At 40.8% G+C, this 12176-nt stretch overlaps 1 protein-coding gene across 1 annotated transcript in view; it reads left to right on the top strand.

Annotated features, from left to right (window-relative positions):
• LOC139137240 (fibronectin type III domain-containing protein 5b-like) overlaps positions 1 to 11404 on the top strand; it is a 79070-nt gene extending 67666 nt beyond the window's left edge. Inside the window, exons 2-3 of the mRNA XM_070705230.1 lie at positions 196 to 483; positions 10113 to 11404. Coding sequence (XP_070561331.1) covers positions 196 to 483; positions 10113 to 10486 — 662 coding nt within the window. The 3' untranslated portion in view covers positions 10487 to 11404. The remainder of the gene's footprint in view (positions 1 to 195; positions 484 to 10112) is intronic.
• Positions 11405 to 12176: the final 772 nt, after the last annotated feature.

Genomic DNA, 12176 nt, shown 5'->3' with positions numbered 1-12176 from the left:
ATGGCGTGTCAAAAGATCCGACTACGAATAACAGCAGGGAACACAAGCAAAAACTTCACAAAATATGGTTGAACGTAGACAGCAGTCGCTTTCGCGCGCGTGGGTGTTATATCCCTGGGCCAATATTTTTTGGCAAACCTACACTGGCGGTCAGTTTTGTTAAATATTTATGTTATGGTTTTCTCTGTATTACAGGTGTGCCTCTTCCTCCCCATAACATTACCATCACAAACATCATAGAAGACTCCGCCGTTGTATCCTGGGATGTTCAACAAGACCGAGACGAAATCAAAGCCTTCGGGCTGCTACACTCCAAAATTGGCGGGAACTCCAAAACGATAACAGATCTCGACAAGGGTTACACTTCGTACGTGTTGCGGGATCTTCACCCGGCAACGGACTACCTCGTCTACATGTGGTCCGTCAGCGAGGAAGGGAACAGCGGCCCGAGCGAATCAAGGCAGTTTACTACAGATACGATTCGTAAGTACTTTGATTCTGAACGTTCCAGGTTGCTTCAATGCTATGTTTAAATAGAAAGTTACCGATATTTTTCCAATTGCACTATAGCTCAAATTTATGGTCAGAAGCGACAGACGCACAAGTTAGGTATATCTCACGGCTTTTCCTATTCTGACGTCTTTGCAACTCTAAAGTGAGTCTGGTAAAATTATTAAGAGTGTGGTGGTTGGTAGGAAAACAAGTTAAGTTTGAGACCGAATAAGAAACATGACCTAACTGCTAATGGTCTGATTTGTCTGAGTTACATGGAAAGTTGTGTTGATTGCATTTCCATACGTTGAAAGACTGCGCTCACTGTTTACTTGCTAGAAAATGAGCTGCTCAAGCACGGATATAGTTTGACGAATTCGTAGATCCATAGTCTTAACGTCGAAATGAGTTTTTAATGATTTTAGAGTAATACTTCATATTTGATGAACAAATTTCACAGATTATCCTTACGCACGATGGGTTTGGTTTACATTATGTGTGAGACATTCTCGTCTATTCGCACAAGCCTTAGTGCTGGCATAATAGTGCCCTTATACTAGTTTCCATTTTCGGTCAGATCCAATATGGCTGACTTACTATGTGTGATAAACTGCTCTTGACTTATTAACGGGAACGGCGAAATTCAGGTAAAATATGAAGGGTACTATGAAGGGCCAAAAGATAGTACTTTAGATGTATTTTCAAGTCGTTCTGTTCCTTTTGTGGACGAAATTTCGCCTTTTACAACCGAAATCGTTGAAATGGCAAATGTTCGACTCGTTAACAAGCCTGTGCGTACATGTGTATTTGCCCAATGCTTTTGACGTTGATGACGCCTACGTACTAGCGCGGACTTGAATTCATATGTGAAAAAACAATAACAGACTCAGTGAATTTGTTCACGAAAGAAAGTGTTTGCAATGCTTATACCTTTTACTTAAACATATTTTGGTAGACGAATGAGGAATTTATAATTATGGAACAAAAATAATGAAAATATCACTAAAAGTTACAGCTACTGTCTCTTTAAAACAGAACGATACACATTTGATGTCATCATGTTGACTAGAATCACCTCAATGGTCTTTCAAGCAATATAGATAAATTGCAGTCGAAATGATTTTATCATACTTTGATGTGAAAGCTTGGCTGATTTTTTGTGTTTTGTCATGCTTCCTAATGTGTTTTTAGTTCATTTGAAGATTTGTCTGTATGGCGTATTGATGCGGACTGTAATGTGACGCTTTCGGCCTATAGTATTTATGCAGTTTTTGTTTCGTTCATTTTCACGGGTTTTTCTCTTATCTTTCAGACACTGCACATGTATTTTCACGCATCTTCCAACAGTGTCTAATTTTCTTCCATCAGCCCCATTTTTTACCATTACCTCTTCTGTTCCAGCTGTAGACGATTATGCATACTCTGAATACGATGGGAATCGATATCCACCCGAACAAAAAGAAATGACAGCCGAAGAGATTATAATTCTCGTAGGAGTCATGTCCATGTGGCTGGTTACCATAGCAATCTCCGTACGCAGCGTTCGGGCCAAAATGGCTCCAGCCCATGCCTTCATCGACACAACAAATATTGGCCAGAATTCGCCTAACTGACCGCTAAGATGGCCCTACTTCCGCTTCCGGTTTGAGGTGATCAAATACTCATTCTCCTGGTTGGGTTCGTTTCGAGTGCTCGAGATTTGCCTGTAGTACTCATAACTAACCCCCTCGCCATCAACGAGAATGCTTGCTTTCGTTTGATCCTTGATAATTCGGCATCGGCTGCCTGGCAAAATCATGCGTGACGGAGATTTGCATACTGTGTGAATATTACTGGGACACCCTATTGGAGACATCGCCCTTGCTTAAAATTCCCGCCAACGCATTCATATTTAGCTTGGAAAAAATGTCTTCAAGTTTTGCGTTGCGCTTTTTGCAGCCAAACAACCGCAGTTTTACTCGATGTCTTCTGAAGGGTGTCACAGTAACATATAACTAATCAGCTACTAACTCCAGTGAACCTTGTTTAACCTTTGACCCGAATCCTTCCCAAATTTAACACAACAACCTTCAACTGAGCATGCTCGAGTAGTACCGTGTTGTAAATTTTTCACCACATCAGGAATTGTGCATCCGACAGACTTTCCCAGCGACTGAATAAAACGTAGGGACGGTTTTTAACTTTCCTGTTTAAGCCAAGAATTAATTTTGATGAAAACTGTTCCTGTTGATGTTTACCCATGCATACGTTAACGTTTTCAAATTTCTATCGCTGTGAAAAGGGCAGTGCAGACAGTCGTTCTAGAGGGCGCACAACTCCTCGTTCAGTCATATTTTAACATAGACATGGAGCATCGATTCACAATCAATTACGCTTTGCTTGCTATATTCTTATGAATTTCTACTTTTTGCACAAGGCTGCCTTGGTTGTAATATCAGTTTGTTTGTTTGTTTTTTGTTGCTGTTGTTGTGTTTTTTGCATGTAGAGTAGGGGAGTAGTGTGGCATTGATCCGGGAATCATCTGATGATAGTTGCACATTTCTGCTTATGGAACGGCGTTTGTCGTTTCTTCTCTCTGCCAGGTGTTTTATTGCTGTCATTCTCTCACGTATAATGACTCTCCAGGAATTGTTGTTAAATAATCAAAAACTTGAGGATGTGGCGCACCGTCGTGATGTCGCGAAAACTGGATATACCCATTATTCAATGGCAAAAGTATTTGAATAGCACGTCAATGTTACATACCATATTAAATATAGCCGATGGGTTAAAGGCTTTAAGAGACTTAGAGTTCGCAGTGAACATTGGTTCAAAGACCGAGATAGGAACAGAAAAGGGATAGGGAGGTAAAATAGACATTAACACAGACTCGGAGATAGCTGTAAATGGCTAAATACAGGCGGGAAGTAACAAGAAGCAGGCAGAGACCGACGCGGAGTGACAGAAATACACAGACAGACTGATTGACGGACGGACAGACAGACAGGCAGACGGATATAAAGAGTGAAAGAGACACCTTTACTGAGCAGTGGAGGTAGAAATTGTGAGTAGTAAGGAAGATCTAGGTAGGTTTCAGACCGACAGAGATACACACTTAGAACAGGTCCAAAGAAAAACGAGACCACGTTACCATGGAAAAGTCTGAGTAACGAGTTATTGTACTACTGAGAACCGGGTTACGAGAGACACGTTCAATGCGTCTCTATGTAGCTGTAAAAGAAAACAGGCACGGCAGAAATTTGACTCTGTCTGTCTGTCGCGATCGTCTTGTGAGCCATCAGGAAATATCCGCTCCTGACTGTCACTTTCTAGAAACACCCACGGGGCAGGTGGGTGTGAGAAGGGAAAACGCCAATAAATGGCAGGCATGACTCAATTACAATTCTGATGCTGTTATTTCGCTCCCTTTCTTTACCAGCCCAGCAGGAAAAAAATATCCATAACAAGCAGACAGCGAGGTACTTAGTCTCGGCACGACAGTGGTTCTCCCGCGAGATACGGATATAATCCCGGTTGTGCCCCTCTCGTTAGCAAAGGTCGAGAGTATTTCCGTTCTCCTGTCTTGTTTTTACGCAGCGAAAACGCAGAAATGGTATCCGCAGGGACGCTTCGTGGTTACATCGTGTGACGCTGTCACTCTAGACAAAATTGCTTTCTTCTCTCTTCCAGACTTTCAGTAAATACAGCGACCTGCTCAAAATAAGGTCGTCCCCTCTAAGACAGTATTACCCATATTATTGTCGGTTTGCAATTGTATTAGTGGAAGAAATCAGTTTGATCCAAGCGTCATCCGTTCTATTTCCGATTTATCTCAAAAACGGGTCAAAGGTTTCGCAGAGATGCGCAGAGGGAGTCGAGAACTTTTAACTCTTGGCGGTATACATGTCATCTTTTACAGATCGGCCTTGTCTGTTAATATATTTGATGCACAACATTTTTATCCGCTCATTCAGTAATTCCCCCGATATTTCAAACTCTTTGCGACGGTACCGCGCTCTCTCGCACGGATCAGTACCATTTGTCAGAGTCTCGACGTGATCAGATGATGCAACAATGTCCTACGCGACAAAATTGATCACAGTGTCGCCTTTCCAATCGATTTGTGGCGGTGTCGCGTTACTTTCAGGAAAGATGCTTCGCTCATTGAATGCAAAGTTACTTTCAACACAACGTTGCATAACAAAGCAATGATGGTTGCGAAGTCAGTGATGAAATAGTCATGATTTTTCGACTCAAATACACTTTCATTCATACATTTTGACTAATATAATTAACTTACATGCGTTCAAATTTGATTAAAGTATTAAATTTCGAATTTTTTTCACAGACATGGTATTTTCACACATGCGCTTCCCTGTGGCTCATTTTGCCTTAGTTCAAAACAATTACCTTATGATACGCTGTCAAAATCTAAAACTTAAATATGAATAACGGACACCTTTCTATATTGTTATACAATGACATGCCTCGAAATATACTTCTTGAGGGAATTGTGAATTCCAGAGATTTTTATTGTGGCGAGAGAAACATGTCACTTCATGTTGAGAAGTGTTGAAAATTACAATATTACAATGATAAACTTCTTCCACGACAAATAAACTTCTGGCAGAAGTGAATTCCATATTATGATAAAGTGTGTCAAAGTACACGAATAGTTTTTGTAAGCGTAAGTGACGTGCGCTCATACGGGGAATGATCGGTCCTTTTCAAGAGGGCGTGTTTTTGAAAGTGATTCATTTTGCTACTAGCTGTTTGATCTTAAAAATGACCAATACAACTACAGAATCGGTAACATTGTCAAAGTGCCCAATTTCGTTGCCTACATCGAACCATTACAGTTCCTTTTCGCAATCAACATGAACGTGAACTTCCCAAAATTATTTTTTCAGCAAATTTTGTCCTTGAGCCAGTGCAGATAAAAATCGTTCCGAAAAAACTCATAAGTAACAATCTGTAGTTTGCATACAGCGTTTCGTGGAATTTTTTGTGATTTTAATTTCGTAATTTGAAATTAGTTTTCCGAAATGGTACACATAGTATTGTAAATCATTCTTGGCCGTGGTTTCTTTGAAAGGTTTAAACCTTGAAAAAACAATTGCCAACATTGACGATCTTAATTAAATATGACATTGATCCAATAAAACAACGATTTATTCCACTTGTCTCATGAGTCGGCTTCACATCGTCAGCATGTGGTAACCAACATGCTATGGAAATATTTCAAGGCATCTACTTAAAGGGAAGCGGTCGTCGCTACTGCGCATGTGCGACTTTCTTGTTTACAAACAATGTATTTCATGCCCTATATATAGATGCATCATGTCAACATAGCTGTAACATTTAAATTTTACGATGTACATTATGACAGACATGTTTTAACTTTCAACGATCGCCGACGCACTTTTAGATATGCTTACATCGGTCGTAGGGGTCGCTAGCGACCTCTGAGCGCAGTTCCGACGACCGCCTCCCTTTAATTTGAGTTTCAGCAAAATCAGTATGCAAATGTTTAAAGTGTGCCATGCCATCATTAAGGCATACCCATCGCTACATCAGCCATTGCCAGTGTTGAGTAATCGGCTAGTCCACGTTTCACAGAGTAGCGCGTGAATTATGGCTCAAATAAATCTAAATTATTCATTTCACACCTGTTGTGATTTTGATATCGATTTTTTTTTCCAAAAAAAATGCAATATTTTTCAATCATTCGGTTGAAACCATGTGTCTAAATTATTGCCGTCGTCAAGAACATCATTTCTCATAAAACTACGCTGTTATTTCTTTATTAACTTTCGCCACAAGTAATAACGACAAGCAAGCCTGCTTTCGAATTTTAGAGGGACAAAAACACTGTTTTAATAACACGCTTCGATTTCCGTTGATCGCGACGTCGTACCTGCGTAATATCAGAATATCTCCTTTATCTTCATACTGCACAAATATGAACATAGAGTGACGCCTCTGCTACCGTAATCGCTTATCAACGTATTCTGTTGCTTCCCAAAGTCATTATACATGAAGAGAAAAAAAACAACATTAGAAAGAGCAAGCGCTGATTTCAATTTCTATCAGAATGCAGTTTCCGCGGTCCCGCTGGAATTTTCTCTCCGGTGTAACAAGTGATTTCCGTTATAGATCTCCCGACCTTCGCGTCGTCTCGAAGCGCACATGAAGGTCAGTTGCCCAGGGATGAGATGACATGCCTAGGAGGCAGTAAATTTTCGGAAATTTGCATAAGAAGGATTTAAAACAACGTTTTCTCGATGTCGCCAGAGACAAAAAATGAAATTGTTCACAGTGGGAATTTCGGAATTTCAGGCGTGTTTACCCATCTATCACTGTTAGAGGGCGGAGTTCATAAGCAGGGATCTGCAGCTTTATCCGCTATGGCGCCAAGGTAGGAAGGGCGATATGTGCTCGTCGGTAAACCCATCGGAGGACTTACTGAACAAGCAATAATTCATTTTTTTATGGTTGAAGTCTTCCGTCAGATTGATTAGTCTTTGAGTTTGCTTAAGCCTTCAAGCGAAACCAGAGTAGATTGTTTGCAAAGAAAACAATTAATAACATATTGTTTTTGAAAAATAATTCTAAAATTTAATCGCCTCGGTGTCACGACTGATATTAAAGAGGCCTCTACAAGTATTATATTATTCATATGACGTCAGTAAGCGTGAATTGTTTAATTTATCTGTCGATTACTAGTTTATTTATTGTATAACAAATCACCACGAAGGTCAAATGAAGTCGATTTTGAATGTTAATCTTTACATCAACAACGATTAAAATGCCCCTAAATTACGAAAATCCAATTTCAATTATTCGATTAATGAATACTTATTACTACCATTATACCCGATATCATTGTCATATATTTACATAAAGTGCCGTGGTATTTACATAAAAACTTGATGACGTATGTCAGATCACCTGTGCCACGCTTTCCCGCGTGAAGTATTGTCTTTGATATTGACTCCCTTTGATAGAGCGCTAACAAAAAAAAATTCACATGAATTTGTTAGTTCCCACTTTTACAATGTACATCAAAATCGCTGGAGATAACCTGGTCTTCAATATGATCTCGGGAACCCGCGCTTGTCTAATAGATTGACATGGGCCGACAAAGACGACAAATTTCCCGTAAAAACAGCTATGCGGGTATTTATTACTTATTATTGAAATCATCACTCAATCTCTAAATTACTCAATTTAATTTATAAAAATATTTTGATTCTGAAAGATATTTATTTAAGCAGTCAACTTTGCACCAAATTATCTCCCCTTGCCGCTAAAAATTGCGAAATCAGAAAGCGTGGTCGTCCCGATGAAGGTGATCTGGCGCGGTGCCAAGATCTCCCGACCTGACGAGAAGACAATTATCAGGGTGATGGGCAGTTGAGCAACCACCTGTTAATTAAAACTGTCAAAGTCATCGCTGTATCGGCGTGTTCGCTTTGATAGTTCGACCGCTTTGGCGAGATGAAAAACGTGTTTCATTAGCGAAGGGAGCCTGGAGCAATATCCCCGGAAATTTAGGTATTGCACGGTCAGCGCACACTGATTTGTTCATCTCCATCCGGTCGTGAAATACTTGATTCACGTATACCTTGTAACGCTGTTTGCTGCAACAGTGAACTTGTATGTGACGATAAAAGGCCAATTACCCCTGACTTGTAATCTTTTAGATATATTTGTCCTTGCCTGACCTTTGCGATAAAAACTTAACGGCTCATAAAATTGTTGACATTATTTATTGTCGCAAGTAAAGGTTTACGGGTTTCCTAAGGGTGGATTGCAGATCATGCACTGAAGAGAACGTTCTCTGAACTTGCCAGTGGGTTCTTTTAATGTATTATCAGATATAAAAGGCAATAAAATGTCAAATCACGTTCTCTTTAATTTGACAAGACATATAAAGGATCAATTTCACCTCATGGCGGCCATTTTGAATTTCAAATATCAACAGTCATTTAGGAATTCTCAATATTGTCTTGCTATAGTTTGAGACCTAAACCAATGCAATTTTGATCATTCTTCCGACACAGTTCGTCGGTGTGGGGCCATGCATCGCCGTTACTCCCCCCACCCACCCACAGGTGTATCCGCGTCGTACTAGAAACTTCAGTCGCACATTCTTGCACAGTGAGGGACGGCTTTTGCCGTACCTTCAGCCACCACCCTGTGGTCAACCATAACATGAAACTGGCCCGTCAGAGAAATTAGGTGGTGTTCTGTGTCTGGTAAACTAACAGACCAGTGAATAGACCAGTGTAAAAATGATAAAACATTTAGTGAAAAGAATAATATTTATAAATTTCTGCAGCTTCTTGTGAGAGACATTTAAAACTTAAAACTTGCATTTCTGGCATGCTGGCTCAAATATGCACAAGCCAAGCCAATTCCGGACAGTATGTGCTAATTAAATCTTAGAACCTGAATGAGAAACATCCCTTTATTAGTTTGACAGTACATGTACCTCTGAATTTTGAAGAAGTGACATACGAACAAACAAAGGCCACTGGTACTTTCAGACTGTCTACAGTGGCTTTGTTATTGTGTTCCCCAGTCCTTAAGTCCTCCTCCCCCTCAAAACTAAGTGGAAGGATCTTGGCGCTAGAAGACGCCAGCTACGGTATCGATTTCACTCACCCTCGTTCAAAAGTCAGTTATTGAGTGCAAGGGAGACAGCTCGCCTAAAAAAACAGTCAAACACTTTGACTTTACTCATCTCCGGGGAAGAAAGGCTCTTGAAACAACGCCAATGAGAAAGACCTAATATTTCTAAGTAAGCAGCGAGAGATTTTTTTGTTTAACCATCTTTGATTAAGCTAAAACTATTTGCCTTCAAGGTGTGCGAAAGTCTCGTACTGGAACAGACGTATTTACACTGCTGTTAATGAAGTTAGCGCTTGATTTATCGCTGTTGACAGAACACTTCCCGGCGGCTGTCACTCTCGAGCCGGTGTCACGAAATTACTACCGCGGTTTAATTCCCTAATGCGAGGTTCGTGTTTTCCCAAAACTTATTGGATTTTATCAGTATATCATGGCGGCTATCTATAGCTTAATGGGCATCCAAAGCAGTTTGTCTCATTTTTAACAGAGATCCCTGGGGGTCGAACTTCATTAACTGCTACACGAGAAAGGCGTCTCCGTGTACATTAAATTGTTAACGTGAAATAAAATTTTCTCTCAGGGGTTATGTTAAAGTGGGAATAATGTGCTCACAGAAAAAACAAAAAGAGAAGAAAGTTGAATCTCTGAAAATGTAAGTAAGAGCGCAAAAACTTAAATAAACTGCAATCAAAATCAGTGCAAGAATCGAAGTTAGAAGCTAATTGTGATTAGCTCGTCCGGGACCGTCCCATTCACAGCCTCGTACCCGGCCCATTTAAACTACAATAAAACAAGTATATCGTTCACGTTATCGAGAAATGATGTAACTGCGAGCATGCGTAGAGTGATATATATCTCCCCTCCTCATTAATATTATTTGCATCATCATCATCATCATCATCACCGTTAATTTGCATGAGATCGGACACGATTTGGTTCCTGCGAATGTTTTGCGCTGGCACTGACTCTCTGAAGTGTTTTTTGTCTCGTTCTTTGCACCACAGAACACGCCCAGAGGCTGAGGTTACGCCGTTACCTGACCGTGGAAGAGGCCTTCTTCCTAACCGTAGTACTTGTCATCTGGGTTGTAGTCGTGGTGCTCTTCTTCCGTCAGTGGGGCGCAATCAGGGACCTTCAGCCGGGCACGGACACCCTCTATCGGCAGGCTCCGAAGAACCTCAAGTCCGTGGAAGTCGTCAAGCACGCCAAGGACAGCGTCATCTACCACGTGAGACCCAAGTCGCTCCACAGGGGTTACGGCGGCGCTTCGGCGACGGCCAGGTCGCCGAGGGCGCTGTCGTCCCGCGCGGCGGCCAACCCTCTGCAGCATCCTCGCAGGGTGGCGTCATCTTCAGGAGGCGCCGCGTCCAGGATCTAGATGACGGCTGGCTGCCAGACCCTTTTTGCCGATGTGATATTAGAAACGAGATCGTTCCATGTACAAAGCCGACGCAATTGACCGGTAGTGTTTGACGAGATCGAAAATTTCAGAGACACAGCAGCCGGTCTTTAATACTGCGCACAAATTTACACAAGGAAAGTTGATCGAAAGTACTGTACAGGACAGAGAGGGTATGTCGAAAACATTTCGGCAGTTTTTCTTCTTGTTGCAACGATATCTGGAAAGGACTGAAACTTGGCATAGGAGATGTCTGCCGAGGTGTTTCTCATCTGAACAATCTTTGACATACATGTAATTGCAAAGGATTTCTTCGACTTGATGATTCCGCATGTCGGACACTGTGGAATGTTCGTGACAGCGCCCCCACGGGAACGGAATTAGATAGTCCTCATTTTCGTACTGATATATATATGCAATTTAAGTTCCTTTATTTTGGTGCATCTCGAAAAAAAAGAGACAACTCAGAGAAAGGAACAATACCAAAAGGAAAGGGGCTGCGATCGATTTTGGCACCCTACGGGATTCCCTATTTTATGTTCTGCCAGTTTGAATCATTCTGCGCAGTCTCAGTACAACTATCTGTCTGATACAAGAACATTTACATGCGAGTTTCTGTAAGTTACTCTTTTTAATCTTCAAGATAATGGTGTTTAGGGGACTCAGTGCAGCAGTTCCCAAATGCTGCCAGACTGAAAGTAAAAAAAAAAATGTTTTTTTTTTCTGAATAATATAACCTGAACGATATTTTTGTGTTTTTCTCGTGGACAAACACATCAAAACTTGTGTCTTACTAGTAGTAATTCTATGGCATCTTCCGTACACTTAATAGTTATTCAACGTAGACATAATATGTAAATTATTGAAGGAACGTTTCATAAATTTTATATTTTATTTAAGGGAGGGCACTTTCTCAAGAACACGTGTATTTTGTTTTGACAGATTACAAAACGAAGGAAAGAGGCGCGAAACGTGCTGTTCCCTGCGAAGAAAAACACCTGGTAGTCGCAAACGATTTGAGGCGATAGAGTGTTGCACGTTTTATCAGCAAAGGGTTTAGTTTGCTAAAATCCCTTACCAGTATGAAAAATTCCCTCTAGCTTTTTGGGTAGGGTGCGCTAACAGTAGAATGATAGTTTCATATTGGTTTGCAGGCGTAGTGAGTGCATTAGGCTAATAGCCATAATTATATCATACCAGTATGTTGATGGCGCAAATACTACGATCGGATAGGTCGCGAGACGTGGAAATAACTATATTCACAGTATAGCACGGTTTGAACAGGCACCAGCGTTCAGCTAGAGAGAATTCCCTTTTTGATGTTTCCATGCCAAAATGTCAATTTGATATTATACTTATAAACCACCTCAGCAACGGAGATACAACGACATTTTGACCACTTCATATATGTACTAGCTGGCTATCGCTCGTGCACGTATGTCGAGAACTGGTCAAAATCTCGTGGTATACCGTCGCTTGGTGTGGTTTTACACGCCCTTATTGTGTATCATAATGGGATCGAATGGCTCGATGGTTATAAGGTCCATATAAGCTATACTATCTAGTAAAGAAAATTCTTTGTTTGCCGTCCTTGGAATTTTTAAAACCTACCAGCCAGCCAGCCAGGGAAAAAAGAAATAAAGATCCAGAAAAAACACAAATGTATTAA

Source organism: Ptychodera flava, chromosome 7 (genome assembly GCF_041260155.1).
Source record: "Ptychodera flava strain L36383 chromosome 7, AS_Pfla_20210202, whole genome shotgun sequence".
In the NCBI taxonomy this organism is placed as follows: domain Eukaryota; kingdom Metazoa; phylum Hemichordata; class Enteropneusta; family Ptychoderidae; genus Ptychodera; species Ptychodera flava.
This window is presented reverse-complemented; position numbering and strand designations above follow the sequence as displayed.